This window comes from Cebus imitator, unplaced genomic scaffold, assembly GCF_001604975.1.
Source record: "Cebus imitator isolate Cc_AM_T3 unplaced genomic scaffold, Cebus_imitator-1.0 Scaffold275, whole genome shotgun sequence".
NCBI classification, from domain to species: Eukaryota; Metazoa; Chordata; class Mammalia; order Primates; family Cebidae; genus Cebus; species Cebus imitator.
The window spans coordinates 239315-257154 of record NW_016107590.1 but is presented as its reverse complement, the minus strand read 5'-3'; the positions used below and the strand labels follow the sequence as shown (position 1 = coordinate 257154).

The following is a 17840-nucleotide window of genomic DNA, read 5'->3' as shown; positions in this document are numbered from 1 at the left end:
CCCTTCCTTACACCTTATACAAACATTAACTCAAGATGGATTAAAAACTTAAATGTAAAACTCCAAACCATAAAAACGCTAGAAGTGGCCAGGCACGGTGGCTCATGCTTGTAATCCCAGTACTTTGGAAGGCTGAGGAGGGTGGATCACCTGAGGTCAGGTATTTAAGACCAGTCTGGCCAACATGGTGAAACCCTGTCTCTACTTAAAATACAAAAAATTAGCCAGGTGTGGTGGCAGACTCCTGTAATCTCAGCTACTCGAGAGGCTGAGACAGGAGAATCACTTGAACCTGGGAGGTGGAGTTTACAGTGAGCCATGATCGTGCCACTGCACTCTAGCCTGGGCAACAGAGCAAGACTCTGTCTCAAAAAAACAAACAAACAAACAAAAAAACACAAAGACTTCATGATGAAAATGTAAAAAACAATTGCAAAAAAAGCCAAAATTGACAAATGGGATCTAATTAAACTAAAGATCTTCTGCACAGCAAAAGAAACTACCATCAGAGTGAACAGGGAACCCACAGAATGTTTTACATTATTTTAATAGCTGTGTAAACAATACTGTTCCTGATATTCTAAGACAGATCTTTACCACACCATGAATATACACTCATAGGAGGAAATGCAGAAACTAAGAAGTGATCAAAAGTTAAGACAGTTTTAAAAAATTATTACAGCATTTGCTGTAAGTAGGTACATTTCGACCTTAAGACACTTCTCATCCTTTATTAAATCTATGTGACAGGAGAGCACAGATGGACAGTCCTTATTAAGTTGATATGAATTCTTTTAGATTCCTATGAGGGGAATGGACAGGAAATCTAAAGATATCAAATTACAGACAAAAAAAGTGGCTGACCTTGTGAAACAAAGATAATGATTCTTGACATCATCTTCAGAAACTTAAAATTATTTAGCAGAAATTTAAAATGATGAAACCTCTAGTTAAGTTTTAGGTACTTAAAAGTAACCTTTTTACTATAGATATTTTCAAACACACACACACTAGCAGAATGAGTCCCCATGCATCAGTCTTGAGGACTGGTTTTAAAGTCTAAAATTCAAACCTCACGATTTGTTCATCTTATTCAGAGACACCTTCAGGTGAGAAAAGCAAGCGCGATGGAAGAAAACAGCACTCACCGACACACTGATTCCACTGGTAGTGCTGGATGTAGCCTTGGGGGCAGCCACACCTGTAGCCACCCAGGATGTTCTGGCAGCCATGTTGGCACCTGTGGTTCCCATCACATTCATCAACATCTGCAAAAAACATGCCCAGCAAAACTTTTATGTCGCCTTTCTTCTACTATTTTTAAACGCACTCCAAATGAAACCTGGGGTAACTATTATCATGGGAACAAACAAACAAGACATGGCACGCAAAGAGACTGTCATTTTTCCAGGTCACATGCTTATTAGTCAGTGGTGGTGCATGGAACAGTTGTGAGATAAGACCACCTCATTCTTCTGCGCTCCACCAGACCATGGCATGTCAGTACTCCAAATAACATCTCAATTTCAGCAAATCAACCATAGCAACCACAAATGTTGTGCATTTTGAACTGATTAGCTGCATATGGTATGATTTATTTGGTATATCACATATACATATATATTTGCATTGCATATTCCAGTAAGTTTGAAAGCGATTGAGATAGAATCCTCATTTTTGAGAGGATAGAAGCATTACAGAGATACCTAAAAAGTACAATTATTTTGCACGTAAAAATTTTTATTACCATTGAAGATTAATTAGATGTAAATTCCTCTTAGGTATTTAAATATGTTATTTTTAGACAAGATGTGGTATTACTATACATGTGGAATAATTTCTTTGTTTATTTATGCATGCTCCTTTGGAATGAAAACCGAAGCTTTGAAATCTATCCATAAAGAGTAAAATAAAATCGGCATGTCCAAGGTGTGTAACAAATTCACATGGATAATTAATAAATGGCATCTTATGGGGATGGTCGCAAGCTGAACTCACACGTGGCAAACAGCTGTAGGTTCAGAATACTTTCAATGTCTCAACGATTTGAGAGATACAACATTAAAATTGACATTTTAAAACTGAATTTTTCTTTGCTGAAAATGAGATACATATAAAAGTTCCACAAGCCTTACAGAGAGCAAATTAAATACTTTAAATATATTTCTAGAAATCTAAATAATATATTTGTAAGAATACTTAATGTTAAAAGGGTGATTAAAATCAAGAAAACTATAAATTACAATGCTATATAAGACTGTAAGGGAATTAAATATAGTCTCACAATCTCTGGCATGGGTATTTTAGAAGATACTAATCTTAATACATTTTTCTTGTCATACACTAGCAGTTGCATTATAAATATTGAAGAACTATATGAAATTTTCTTAACTGAAAGCATGTTCCTATTTGGTTCAATATTTTTTTTTGTTTTTTGAGATTATCCCAATTTCTCATCTAGTGTCTCAGAAGTTAAAAATAGATATGGTTTACTGTTACTCGATGAAGAATTTTTGAGCAAATCAACTAACCTTCACAGTTCAGTCCAGTGGCATCAAGCGAGAACCCTCTTTGGCATTCGCAGCTGAAACTGCCCGGAGTGTTTTGGCAGATTCCTTTTGCTCCACAAAGTGAAGGCTGAGACCCACATTCGTTGTTATCTGGCAAAGCATCAAGAAGGAGAGTGTCAAACTTTCCAATTATGACAGGTCTTAAGTTTCATGTGAAGTCAAAAGCCATGTATGAAAACCTAAGTTTCATGATGTGAAAATTTCTATGAAAATTCACTGTCATATTAAAGACAAGAGTGGTAAGAAAAAGTGTATTTCAAGAGGTTTAAGATTAGAGCACATTTTGGGGTGATTGAGGGCACACTGACTGAAAGTTCCTTAACAAGTGTCTTCTAAAATATAAACTCAGTATGCTTGTTAACATGGCCTAAATTTCAGCGAGCTTTGAATCATACTTTGTCTGAATACCATGGTTATAATGAGAATGTGATATAAAGGCACTGCTTGAAATACGGCTACTGCGCATGTGCTTGGGTTAAAAAAGGCCCTTTTTCCTTTGGAAATTGTTCTTGAAAATATCTATATTATTAGCAACTTCTTTAGGCCACTAATTATGGGGGATTGGTTATGAATATAAGTTCCGGGACATTCTTCTGTTTATAATTTTAAATACAATTTTCATGCATCTACTAGAGGTTTGTAAAATTTCCCATTTGTAATTTTGTCTTACCGATACAAGCAGTGTGATGCTGTGTGAAACCAGGTGGACATTTACAGGTGAATCCCCCCAGGGTGTTGACACAGAGGAACTGGCAGTTATGCTGTTTGGTTTGACATTCGTCGAGGTCTGAAATTAGACAGAAGCCAATGAAAATCACAGCATATTATCTGCCTATATTTCCTTTCTCATGAAGCTACAGGAGATGCACATGCTCCATTGGGAGCATTTGTCTAGATTTTTGCTAGAAGCTTCGTAGATTTCCATAGACATATGGCAAGCAGTTTCTTTTTACATATTTAAGCAGAATAAATATTATGGGCTACGATGATAGGACAATTAAGGCAGTACATAAGAAACTGAATGGCAGAATCAGAGCAGTTTCCTATAACTATTCTAAAAGCTACTATCTAAAGGTTATAATTCTTGCACTGAATACAGTATAGTACATGGCTGATTACTTATCCTTACTTAAAGGAAGGATTAAATAAAAATGATATAGAATCTGGAATGTGATGAAGGTCTTAACACAAACACCAAGAGTCTCCATATTCAGAAGAAAACACCGGCATTAATACTAAAGAAAGCAAAATATAGCGTCTGTAATTCTAGTCATAAATGGTATTGATATTTGGACTCTACTAATAAAAATCTCAAAATTTGATTTTGGCCATAATAAAACTTAATTTGGAAACTATATTTAAAATAAATGTACCACATAAGATGTAGGCAAGACTAATTCAATATTTTATAGCTTAAAAATGCTTTAGTCATACTCATTTATAAACAATGTATAACATGGACCTATATCAGTTCACTAAACAGGTCCAAGCAGTGCTTGCTATTATTGTAATTTTTTTGATATGCCTTGGAAATAAAACCTCATTTTATTGACAATAATCTATATTTTAAAAATTTGCTCAGTCCATTAATTTCATTCTGATGAGGCTTACTGTAAAATCAAATATATAATTATAGTATTGAAGCTATTTTAATGATCTAACTTAGCTTGATAAATAATTACATTTCATACCATCTAAGCAAAAAATTTAAATTTACCTATCCATTTTCACTTTCCACGTAAACCTAGAATAAACGTAGCTTAGAGAAATAAAAAGCTTAGATAAGCAACAACAATCTTATCTTAGTGATTTGTTTTGATCTCTTCCCACACCAACATTTTTTGTTATATTTTATTTTTAAAAATGTATGTAGCTTTCTATAAGAAGCAAACTGTTTTAACTTGGGTTTTAATTCTCTCTGCTTCCTGCAATAAGACTATTGGTAAAATTTTCTATGAGTAATAATGTGGCCACTAGGAAGGTACTTTTTAATGAAGGTGATACACATGGCATGATCCCTGATAATCTAACATTTAAATTTGAAAGAAAAGGCTGGGTGCGGTGGCTCAAGCCTGTAATCCCAGCACTTTGGGAGGCCGAGGCGGGTGGATCACGAGGTCAAGAGATCGAGACCATCCTGGTCAACATGGTGAAACCCCGTCTCTACTAAAAATAGAAAAAATTAGCTGGGCATGGTGGTGCGTGCCTGTAATCCCAGCTACTCAGAAGGCTGAGGCAGGAGAATTGCCTGAACCCAGGAGGTGGAGGTTGCGGTGAGCTGAGATCGCGCCATTGCACTCCAGCCTGGGTAACATGAGTGAAACTCCGTCTCAAAAAAAAAAAAAAAAAAAAAAAAAAATTGAAAGAAAAGAGACAGACAAGGGTCACAATTGTCAGAGACTCGTCACTCACCTTTGCACGTCTTTCCATCCTCTTGCAGGACATACCCCCTCGGACAGGAACACTGGTAGCTCCCCTCAGTGTTCTTGCAGATGAAGTTGCATGGTTTTGGGGACTGGGAACATTCATCAAGGTCTAAGTAAAGTGATGAGAAGATTACATTACTGGTTAAAAGAAACAACTGGCCTCTTTCCTCCTTCCATATTCTCACTTCATACTTTCTGTTTTTCCTCTTCAACTTAAAGTGGAATATAGCCAGAGAGAAATGATGCACAGAACGATATTCTCTAAAGTAACATGTGGGTTTACTTTGTAAATCTACGGATCTTGGGTTAATATTAAGATGTTTAGACAACTGTCTGGGTTCAAAACTACTACATTCTTTAGATGAATATACTTTGGTTTACAACCTGAAAATCATAAACTTAAAAAGAGTTTCTCTTTTTTTGACACATGGAAGTGGCACACGTTCTCTTAAACCCTCTTTGCTGAGGCTCGCTTAACCATCTTGTGGAATCACAGATGGTGCTGAAACCTTCCATTTTCCTCTTCAAATCCAGTCCTCACCCCAGTCTTGCCTGCCTCAGGCCCAGGAGCTCTACGGACCCCATGCAGAGGCTCTCCCTTTGCCCTCTGTCTTCTGTCTGGTCCTTATTTCCTCAACTCCCTTCCTGCAAGATAGGCTCAGGCCGGCCGAGTCACTGGATCAGATGTCAGAGGTCCTCTCAAGGCAGACTTCTGAGCACAACTTTCTTCTTCCAGGTTCCAATAACCTCTGCCTCTTTTCTTTTGGCCTAGGGCTAGTACAGCCCCAGCACATAGCACTATGCCTCCTGGCTTTCGTACACGCTGCTCACACGTGTATACACGGTCCTTTTGTTAGACCCTCCTTGAATTGTCCTCCTTGAAATATGCCATCCCTTTCCTACTCAGACTCTGACTGACAGCAGACAATCTCCATTTCCTCCACAGAACCTACTGCGTTGATGCCCACAGAATGCTGAATCCTCACGATTAATAAATGGCCCATTCCCTATTACTCATGCTCTTCTGTTTCAAAGAAGTCAGCTGGGTTTTCTTAACCTTTTAATGCCAGGTGTACTTGTTACTGACATAGGTAATTTGATAGAATATCAACTAAACTAATGAAACATAAAGGAGAAAATACTTTTTTCTTCCATAAAAATGAAGTTGAATACTTTGGCAAGACTCAGCAAAAGTCTAAGTCCTTCCTGCCCCACAACCATCATAAATTGGTGTGAGTGAGACAATAAAAACTTAAATAAGAGAGAAATTGTAAAACGGTAGAAGGATTCTGCACTGAGACTGTTCCGCAGTTGGAAATTTTACTTAGGTGATGCTTACTTGGTATACTTCATGCCAAAAAACAGCAAAGAGAAACATGGAAAACACTCTCTTAATATATAATCACACATATTCATAAGAAAAACCCCTTTCCTCCAAAGAATGACAAACAAATGTGCACTTTAAATTTTACATTAAAATATAAAATGTTGAAAGTATGTATTTGTAATTTTTGGTTCCCTGATTGCACACTTTTTTTTTTTTTTGATGAAGTGAAGAATTCTACATCCCACATTATTGGACAAAGGCCAAGTGCTGTGTGATTAACAAGCACATTATTGAGAGAATGACATCATTTACATAAAATGTGTGTTCCAAAGCTCCATAATAAAGACACTCTACTGGTAACAGCTGACTTTAGGAAACAGTAGTTGACTAGACCCCCAACCCCTGGACATAGAGGTGTTCATCCTTACCTATACAAGAGGTTCCAGTGATGTCTGTGGTGTAGCCAACCTTGCAGAAGCATCGGAATGAGCCCACGGTGTTGATGCACTGACCATTGGTGCAGAGGTTTGGCATTACCTTACATTCATCAATATCTGTGGACCAAAACAACAAAAAACAGTCAAGAGCTAACATATAAACAAGGGTAAAACTCGTTAGAAACGAAAAGAAATTAAGAAATGGAGATGAGAGGCTGGGTGTGGTGGCTCACGCCTGTAATCCTAGCACTTTGGGAGGACAAGGTGGGTGGATCACCTGAGGTCAGGAGTTCAAGACCAGACTGGACATCATGGTGAAACCCCATCTTAAAAAAATAATAATAATACAATAAAGAAGAAAAAAAGAGAAAAAAAAAAAAGAAATGGAGATGAGATAATTAACTGCAAACATTCCTAATGGCACTGGAGCACCTGTTCATCATTCAGGTGAACAGCAACATGGAAGTGACAGAAAAGTAAACTCAAGTGATGGGAAGAGATAAAGGAAGGCTCTGTTGAAAGCCCTGTTTAAGACTACCCATTTTGCAATCTAGCCATGAGTTATTTTGGTGGGGGAAATCTAGAAAGCTATCCCTTCCAAGTCCAACTAGTTTGGAACTTGTAATAATTTGCCATGGATTGGCCTCAAATTCACATTTGCAATAGATTGAAGAAAAGCTTTGTGATGAAAAGCTTTGACTGGCAAAGTTGTCACGCACGATATTGGGAATCTGTACAGTAAATGGAGGAAAGACTTTTTTTTTTAGGACATTAATATATTAGTTGGTTGTACAAGACATGGAAACGACTAACTAGTTGTTAAGACTTGCGAGTCTGTAAAGACATTGCAAATAGAATATGTCTCTGTGTACATTCAAATAAGCACTATTTATTTAAATAAGACAAATATAGTTTGGGGGTTACAAGCATGGCCTTTGGGTCAGACAGATGTGTTCCATTCCTGGGTCCATCCCTTAAAAAGTGAGTGATCTTGGGAAAATTACTTGTTATCTTAGCTTTGTGCTTCACTTCCCTCATCTTTAAAATGGGAATAATACATTCTACCCCTTAGATTTGATAGGAAGATTAACTCAATATTTCTAAAGCATTAGTAAAGATTATTCTTTCTATATACATATATGTGAAAACACACATCAAATATAGATAACAAAGTATAAACATTTTAGCTATTCTTTTTATTGTATCTTTTCACTTTTTCTTCACATTGATCTAAATTCATAAAATTTAATGTGTTGATTATATGAATAAATTTCCTCAACTTCTTACCTCTTCCATCGGTTGTGTATCCTGGGCCATGAGGGCATATCTTTTTGTATTGGGCGGTTCCAGGAAGTGGGCAAAGCTCACACTGGTGGCCCCAGCCTCGCCCACCATCACAGCAGCATTCTGACTTAGTGACAAGATTGCGACTGCTGGATGCCATTTGACATATTGTCTGCAATACCTCTGCAAAGCAGAGTCCCTGTCGATTGTCTGAAATGGCAAAGTAGAAAGAGTTAAGGATTCAAATTGACATTTCATTATCCTGGCTTTCAAATTAAGCAGGGTAATCAAGAATTTCCTTCTTAGGAATAATTAGGAGAGCTTAATGATTATAAAGTTTTGCTGGCTGTTAAATTCGTAACATATTCTTTCATTAAAGACTATAGTTTATTAAATTTGACAAAAAGTGGTACTATACTTTGGTAATAGATTAATTTTTTTGATTAATCTTTTTTCTCCAATCCATTGCCAACTAAATGATAGCAATTTACCATTTCTGTAGAATACAAGTGAAAATAAAATAAAATTATTTTCCTTTAAATAAGCAAATGGTACCAGAATTAGTTTTTGGAAGGCAAATTCTAGACAATATTTTATGAGCTTGGTACCTATTCAGTCTGATCTCTCCTATTTTCTATATCTCTCATATTTTATACATCTGAGTAGATTTAAAAAAATATAAATACAATGATTTTTTTCTGATATAAAAGGCAACGAAATCTTTAGTTTTATAAACAGTCCTAGCAAAACTTAGTAACATGAACAGAAAATTACACTTTGTATGTAGGATACTTTTCCTATTTCCTAAAAGACTGATGTTAGTAAAGGTACAGATTGGAGTTAACAATAAACAAAATATGTTTTCTTAACTAAAAGTTTCCTAGAATTTGAAACATATGACATCATTCTGAAAAAAATCTGAAATAGCTGAAATATTCTTTTTATACTAAATCAAGTGATGCATCAGTTTATTGCTCTTATTTCTTCATTTACCTTGAATGTTACTATAACACGTATTTTACAGCTGCCGTAATTAACTACAATGATTTATAATGTATGCATTTTAGCCTTAAAATACCATATAGTGTCTGAGATTTTTATTTCCCATAAAAAGGTTTTGTGAAACATTTTTTTCTGTACCACAAAATAAAAATTAACCTTCCCTGAATTTCTGAAAAATGGCATTTATTTTGCATTAATTTTGGCAGAGCTGACCTCATATTGCAAATATTTTCTTTTGGAATTAAATCATCCTCTGATGTAAGTTTTACTAAAGTCAAATTTTCCAAAGAGCTTAATTAATCTTAATTTTGGAAAGACTATTTAAGATTGTTATTTACATTACACGTACAAATATGTCATTTTAATAGATGTGCACCTGAGATTGGGGGATTTGTTCAGCAGACAGGAATATATATGTGGAGCTCTTCTGTGATGACATCATGAACAGATGTTTTATCTACCAAATATAATATATTTGGATGTCAACTTACCAAGGCACTCAGTGCCTGAAGAACTGGACTGGAATCCTTCATTACACTCGCACCTATAGCTTCCAATAATGTTAACACAACGCCCATTTTCACAGATTCCTGGCTTGGTCCTGCATTCATTTTCATCTTTAGAAAAACAAACAATATGAATAACCAGCAAACTGTAAAATTATAATTTACAAGCTATCTTCTAATGAGTTATATCTTATTTAACACTTCTTTGCCAAAGTACAAATATGATGAGATTAAAAATGGTCATGCGTGAATATTAATTTATTTCTAGCTTTACTTCATCCTTCTAGGTGGGTTCTTTCTTACAATGTTTTCTTCTTCTTTCTTTTCTTCATCCTCTGCAGAGAAGGGATGGTGTTTATATATAAAATTAGAAATTGGTCTCCAAAAGGGACAGAATTGCCCTGAGACACCAGGCAAGGAAGGGAATTCGGGGGAAAAGAATGTCAGTTTCTGTGATATTAGAGAAAGGGTGGGGAGAGGGGTGGTGGGTGCTGTGTAGAGGTGAGTAAGAGCCACACAGGCCAGGAAAGGAGGACAAGCTCCCGAACTGGCGTTGAGTAAAATCACAGGAACAAGAGAGGTCTGTGAGGGCAGTAAATGGGAGAGGAAGCTTAAGTAATACTGCTCTTTTGGTTGGTGATAAAGAAATCTACTTCTATGAGTGAGAACATGCAGTGTTTGATCTTCTGCTCTTCTGTCAGTTTGCTGAGAATGATGGTTTCCAGGTTCATCCATGTCCCTACAAAGGACCCAAACTCATCGTTTTTGATGGCTGCATAATATTCCATGGTGTATATGTGCCACATTTTCCCTATCCAGTCTATCGTCGATGGGCATTTGGGTTGGTTCCAGGTCTTTGCTATTGTAAACAGTCCTGCAATGAACATTCGTGTGCACGTGTCCTTATAGTAGAATGGTTTGTAATCCTTTGGACATATACCTAGTAACGGGATTGCTGGGTCAAATGGAATTTCTATTTCTAGGTCCTCGAGGAATCGCCACACTGTCTTCCACAATGGTTGAACTAATTTACACTCCCACCAACAGTGCAAAAGTGTTCCTATTTCTGCACATCCTCTCCAGCATCTGTTGTCTCCAGATTTTTTAATGATCGCTATTCTAACTGGCGTGAGATGGTATCTCAATGTTGTTTTGATTTGCATTTCTCTGATGACCAGTGATGATGAGCATTTTTTCATATGTTTGTTGGCCTCATGTATGTTGAACAATGAGAACACATGGACACAGGGAAGGGAGCACTACACACTGGGGTCAGTTGGGGGGAAATAGGGGAGGGACGGTGGGGGGTGGGGAGCTGGGGAGAGATAGCAAGGGGAGAAATGCCAGATGTAGGTGATAGGGAGGAAGGCAGCAAATCACACTGCCACGTGTGTACCTATGCAACAATTTTGCATGTTCTTCACATGTACCCCAAAACCTAAAATGCAATAAAATAAATAAATGCGAAAAAAATATTGAACTCTAATAAATGATACATTAACTAGATTACAAAAAAAAAAAAAAGAAATCTACTTCAACAAAACTTTTGTTATTACAATTCTCTATATCCTTACTGTTTGTGTTTTTTTGATATTTTGCAAATTTTGTTTAAGTTTTTTTTACAAAGGTATATTGTTAGGAGTGTAAGAGAGCCCATGACAACTATGTCTTTTTGATAAGTTGCTCCTTTCATCTTTATACTTAAAAATTTTAAAAATTTACTGACATTTATTTTTGCATGCACTTTGCTTTCATTAGTATTTGCCTTGAATATTTTTATTTTCAACCTATCTCCCATTTCGATTTTGGTACTACAATTCTGTGAAATAGCACCTAGCTGAATTTTTAAAAACACATTTATCTTTTAACCAGCAATTGAAACCACATATCTGTCATGATTACTGATACGTTTAGAGTCTTACCTGCCATTTTATATTGTTTTATATTTACTGTATGGTTTCCTCCGTCCTATGCCCTCCTTTCCTTCTGAATTCATATTTGGAAGTTACAGTCTTCTTTCTGTTCTTATAGGGGAAACCGCTGAACAGCTTTAACATGCATTCTTAATGAATACTTTTCTATCAATGCCAAGAAGTATCTGTTTTGAAAGCTCTGGCCATGGTAAACACGTTGGCATAAATTTACTTATCTCTGCTCTCTCCCTGAATCACCTGCCGTGTTGATGTTACCTAGAAGTTTTGGTTTGTTAGGTTTTTAGTGTGCCATCAGCGTCTATTTAAACTAGTGAGGCTTACTGGTTTCTTGACTTACTATTGTTTCACATATATTATTTCGTCCTCTTGAATTAATTAAAAAAATCAGCATATATAGTTCAGTAATTATTTCAATGGGGTATAAATATTCTAAAACAGATTTCTGACCAGGTCTTCTTTTGTTTCCATACTTGAGTATAAAATTTTAGTTCACAATTATTTGTCCTTAGAATGCTTTCAAAATATTGCTCCTTTATTTTTTTTTAAACCCATTGTTACCGTTCATTTGCAGGAAATCTGGGTTTTCTCTCCCGAAGTTTTAAGGATTTTCATTTTCCTCTTAGTGTTTTGAAATTCACCATGATGTGCCTCTTATGATTATTTTTTTCGTCTTTTAGAATAAAATATTCACTTCAGAAATTTAAAAAAATATACAAAAATAATGAATTATGAATGTAAAAGTTTTTTTCAGTTTATTGTTTCTAGAATCTGAGGTACAAGGTCTGCCGCCTTGATCTAATCCTATCCCTAATGTTATTCACCTTGATCTTGAATTATATTTGATTTGTCTGAATTATTTTTTTTTTTCAAAAAGGGCTCTTGCTGGATATGCTGCCTGAGTTTTTCCAAGTTTGATTATGATAATACAGCTTGTGCTGTATTACATAATTTGTGCTTCAAATTCTTAGATCAATTTTGCTTTATTGCCATTGGCGTTATGAATTCCTGAGAATCGCTTGAACCCAGGAGGCAGAGGTTGCAGTGAGCCAAGTTGCACCACTGCATTCCAGCCTGGCGACAGAGCAAGACTCCGTCTCAAAAAAAAAAAAAAAAAAAAAAAAAATTTTTTTTTTTTTTTTTTTTTTCTGTTGAAATTTGTAACTTCACTAGGGTATATCTCGGAGTGATGTTGCTCTAACTAAAAAATTCTGATTTCCAGCATTGTACTTGCTCCCCTTGGACAATTTGTGGGCCGCATCGGGATCGCCAATTACTGACCTTTTCATTGTCCATCACTCTTGTCCGGTGCTCACATCCTTCTACCTACTCTATGTCCAATCCAGTGCAGCATGACAGGCCAGAGGAAAACAGGTCTCATTTTAATGAGACTCATGACTCAAGACTCAAATCTCAAGTGGGTACGTGATCCTCCCTCAACAATCTTACTATACTTCTTAATATGTTCACACTCCCATTTTCTAAAATGACACTACACACTCAGACTAATAAAACATCTCTCCCCTATGAACCTGGCTGTGCCCTCACTTTCAACCTTTTGTCCTCCTTCAACAGTTAAACTGTCTTTGTTTTTTCTCAAAGGCCAGCTCTGTGCTGGTACTCTAGATTGCCTTCCCAGATTTTACAATGCTCCCTTTTCAAGGAATCATTCCCTCAGCATAAATTCTCTAGTAACTTTCATCTTAAAACAATACAAAAAACTCTTTTATTCACCTATTAGCCCCCTAGCTGCTATCACATGTATTGATTCCCTTTCAGAACAGAATGATTTCTGGCGATAAATTCCCTCACCTCAGCACTGATGGTTTCCTTAATGTATGTGCTCCACCACTTCACCGAAACTTCCCAAAGAAGTCACCAAATCTAATTACAACTCTGTGTTACTCTACATCTCAGTGGCATCATACAAAAGCGAGCACTCCCTAACTGCTTGAATAATCCATTCTTTTAGTGGTCAGGACACCAGGCTGACATGGAGAACTTCCTATCTTGTTGGCTACTCTTTCTTAGTCTCCTAATATTTTCAGTCACTCTAAATATTGGAACAACCAGAGTCCAGTCTCCTGGGAAGGAGCCCTGCTCCTTTTATTCTCCAGGGTCTCTCTCGGTGTTCTCAGTGAATCCCAGGATTTTTCAAACACTACCTATTTGCCAGCAATTTACATCTGTGGCTCATAAATACATGTGCTGACTTGAAATTCCCACTTGGAAAGCTAGTACATATCTGACACTGAGCATGACCAAAACAGAACTTTAATTCTTCTGTGTTTCCAGCCAAACCTGTTTCTTCCAGTCTTTTCCATATCTGTTAATAGTAGCATCAAGTGAATTATTATAGTAAGCTAATTTACTTTAGTTACTCAAGCAAAAATCCAGGGACTTCTCTTTTATAAATATTCAATCAATCCATCAGCAATCCAATCTGTTGATTATTTCCAACATACTTTTTCAGTCTGTCCACTCTTTTTCCACACTACGGTGGCCCTAATCTGAGCCTCTTTTTTCTCTCATCTGGATGTTTAAGACAGTCATCTAAATGAAACCCTTGTTTTTGCTACTACCTCCTTAAAATCCATTATGTATAAGGCAGCCAAAGATATTTAAACATGTAAAACAGAAAATAACAACTAATACTTAATTGAAATTTTACTGTACACCAAGCACTGCACTAAGAGTTTCACATGAATTCTTTTATTTAAACTTCCCAATAATCCTATGAAAGTGTGCTCAAAATTCCTATTAGTTTTTACATGAGACATCTGAGGAACATATTTAAGCTGACTTGCCTTGGGTTATAGAGCTAGCAGGTATACATGAACCTAGATTTCTCACATTCATAGTCCATCCCCAGGGTCCACACTCTGAGTCACTCTACCATAATACTTTTAGCATAAAACCAACTTCCTTTCCATGGCATTTGCCTACCTTTAGACCCACTTCATGCCACTCTCCTGCACAAACTCCAGCTACACTGGTCCTGTGTAATTATTCATCTTTGAACAATTTTCTCCAGTTCAGCTACTCACTGAAAAATAGTGTAGGAGGTCACAGGTGCCAAACTGGGCCAAATGTGCAGTTTCAATTCATATTTGTTGTGTGAACATCCTCTCACCAAATCTGTCATGCTCTCTACCGTTGGGGCATTACAATTGGGCTTCCAGGTAATTTAGGGGGTCCATGTGGTTCTGATAAAGTTTTTAAAGCCTTAGAATCTTTGGTAGTTGCTGGTTCTCCTCTTCCTGCCTCACTGCTGGCAGCCTCCATGTCTAGGAGACTAGTTTGTTGATAATTAAATAGCATCCCAGTATTTTCTCTTTTGCGTCGACCTATCTGCACACTGCGGTGTAGAAATGAGTCTCTACAAAAACACTCCATACTTTTCCCATTTGCCTATGCCCCTGATCTTCTAATCAAAGATTGTTGAATAAACTTTCAAAAATTGGGACAGACTGCCAAAGTCTAAAGAAGAAAATTTAATGATCTTGGTAAAAAATGTTCTACTTACCAGATTTCTTGATTCATTTATTTGTTTAAGAAATAATTACTGAGGCATAACATATTGCATAGTCAAGTTTCCATCTCTGATTAGGTTTACAGCTTTCATTAAAGAGGTTTTAGATTTCCTGCATAACATTAATTCTCTTAATGGCAATACCTTTAGTTTCTGTTGCAGTCAACTTTTTTTGGGTAATTTTGTTTGATTCCAATTTCATGCATTTGGGCATTTTTTACTGATTGTTTTTGTGGCTTTATTTTTCATCCTGACTTTTATAAATACTTTTTATTTGTAATAATATTTTTGCTGTTTTTAAACTGCGATTTCTAGCTGTAAAAACACTGTTTGCATGAAAGTGTTCTACAAAGAGTTTTGTGATGATCAAAAAAATTATTGCAGACATTTCAGCTATCAGCATGGTATAATAAAAAGCTTGAGGATCAGAAAAGTTTCAGAACCTGTATCTTTTGTAGTGCTTTTTAACCATGAACAGAACACAAATGTAGAATGCTGCCCTGGGTTTTTTCTTTGAAAAAGTGAGTTCAGAGGATGATAGAATATTAGAGCTAGAGGAGATATACCCTTCCCCAACAACCACCACCTCCATTCCCATCAATCATGCAGACTAAGTTTCTCACTGTATGCAGATGAAGAAACCGAAGAACAGAGAATTAAATCACTTTCAAGTCATCCAGATCATTCATGGCAGATCCATGACCGGAAACCTGTGCTCTTAATCTGATCACAGTGCCTACTCCCTCTTCCCAGAAAACATATCTTCAAATGTAATAAAGAATAGTATGATAGAAAATTCAGCTAGTTATAAAAATAAGAAATTTCTATGCATAAAAATTAAAACATATTTCTAAGTATTTTAGCCAATCTCTGATTATTTTCATTCACATAAATTGAAAAAGAGAAAAATAAATGAAAATAAATTTCATGTACAGTAAGAAGATAAGATGGTTAACAATGTTGATATCCTTTCTTCCATACGTGGTTATTAGCATTTTGCCCTGTCTAGATTTGGAGAAACACATATTATGACTTAAAAGTTTGGGTTAATCTTCCGGGATAACAGGTCTTGGAAGAATAGTGCTTTTGAAAGAACCACTGCATAGCTAAACCTCCTATGTAGGTCTGTTTTCACCTTTATTAAGTACTTCATTTGAATGAAATATCTAACAAATGAAAAGAAAGAAACTAAAAATCCAATTATAATTTGTTGCATATATTAATTTTTTATATGACACGTGATTCAGAAGAGTTCAGAAACTCACTGTTTTGTAAAAAAATTAAAATTGACAAATACACTTAAAATCACTTTGGACTAGTTACTTCTAATCTCAATGTCTTCCCTAGCAGTAACTCCTTCTATGAATAAGTGCTTATTTTTTAAAAATTTTTAAAATATATTTACTTGGTTACATATGTACCTACAGAACACATGTAATTTTATTTATAATTTTCTTTAAAATATGAAAAAACAAAGGGGCATGTATTCTTGAGCAGGCATAAATGCCACAATCTAGAACTTATTATGTTAGCATAGACCCTGAGATGAAAGAAAGCTAGCTGTATTACTGCCTTATCACAGCTGGAAAAATAGTTGGCTTGCGGTTAAGATGATGTGGGAGTAATGCCATTAATTCGGCTGGGAGTGGAAGCACTACACAAGCAGACACCTTCCTTTACCGCTTACCTACACAGCCTTCTCCATCGGGCCTTCGGGCCATTCCAGGAGGGCAGATGCACATGAAGGTGCCTATTAGATTCTTACACATCATGCCCCTAGATTCACAGTTGTGTACCCCTTCGGCACATTCATCCAGATCTAGAACAAAAAATAAAAATAAGAAATGATCAGGAGCAAGCTATGGTTTAGTACTTTTAAGTTATAGATATGGTCTTCTGACACTTAACACATAATATTATGGAGAAAGGAGAAGCCCAGCCTTTGTCAACTATTGGCTTGTATCCCAGATGAGTAAGTTTTGGCACTGCTCATAGCGATAGGAAGTTCAGGGAAGGGTAATCTTTGCTTTAATAAGAATCCAAGAGTGTGACAATGGTGGGCTTCTCAACCCATTTTATCTCTGACTTGATTTTACAAAAATACCATCACGTGTCTTGTTATCTAGGTATGGAAATCTACTAGCAAAATGCTGTCATATATATATTTCTGTAAAGCTCTAGAAGAAATTAGTTGACAATTACAAAATCATTAATATGTATCTCCAGCATGACAAATAAAGTTTGAACTACGCCCACGTCTGTGGCCTTACCTTTGCACATCTTTTGATCTTCCCTGAGGACATAGCCAACTGGGCATGTGCATTCATAGGACCCGAAAGTGTTCATGCAGCGGAAAGCACACAGCAGTGGATTCTGGGCACATTCGTTGATATCTGACCAAAGAAATGGACACAGGCATGTGATCAGCCCAGAGTTCTAATTATTTGTGTAAATAAATGCTGATGTCATTTACTTGGTGGTCACACAGAAAGCAATAGAATAGTAGAAATTACATCTGCTATGCAGAATTTAGTACCTAACAAACTCATCTTTCAAAAATAACAGCTATAAACTCTGCAAAGAATATAAAAACTACCTGACGTTTTTAGTGGTGAGCTGAAACTCAGGGCAAACAACCAGCAGGGAGTAACTGCACATTGACTTGGCTTCCCTTTTTCTGGAATTAACCTCCACATGACCGTGGCCTGGCAGTGCTGCCATGTGGTAGCTAACTCTCCAGTAGAAACTTTGTGAGATTCCATCCAGAGGAATAAGGGAAGGGAATCTTAGGGCAACCAAGTCTGCTAAAGAGAGGGGAACCCCAG

At 36.3% G+C, this 17840-nt stretch overlaps 1 protein-coding gene across 2 annotated transcripts in view; it reads right to left on the bottom strand.

The window, feature by feature from the left end:
* Nucleotides 1-17840, bottom strand: part of FBN2 (fibrillin 2) — a 263642-nt gene that overhangs the window by 12511 nt on the left and 233291 nt on the right. For both annotated transcript variants that reach the window (XM_017500987.2, XM_037728668.1), the window contains 9 exons: nt 17286-17408; nt 16703-16834; nt 9538-9663; nt 8048-8254; nt 6752-6877; nt 4983-5105; nt 3241-3357; nt 2532-2660; nt 1149-1268 (listed from right to left, as the gene is read on the bottom strand). In XM_017500987.2, the coding sequence (XP_017356476.1) occupies nt 1149-1268; nt 2532-2660; nt 3241-3357; nt 4983-5105; nt 6752-6877; nt 8048-8254; nt 9538-9663; nt 16703-16834; nt 17286-17408 (1203 nt within the window). The remainder of the gene's footprint in view (nt 1-1148; nt 1269-2531; nt 2661-3240; nt 3358-4982; nt 5106-6751; nt 6878-8047; nt 8255-9537; nt 9664-16702; nt 16835-17285; nt 17409-17840) is intronic.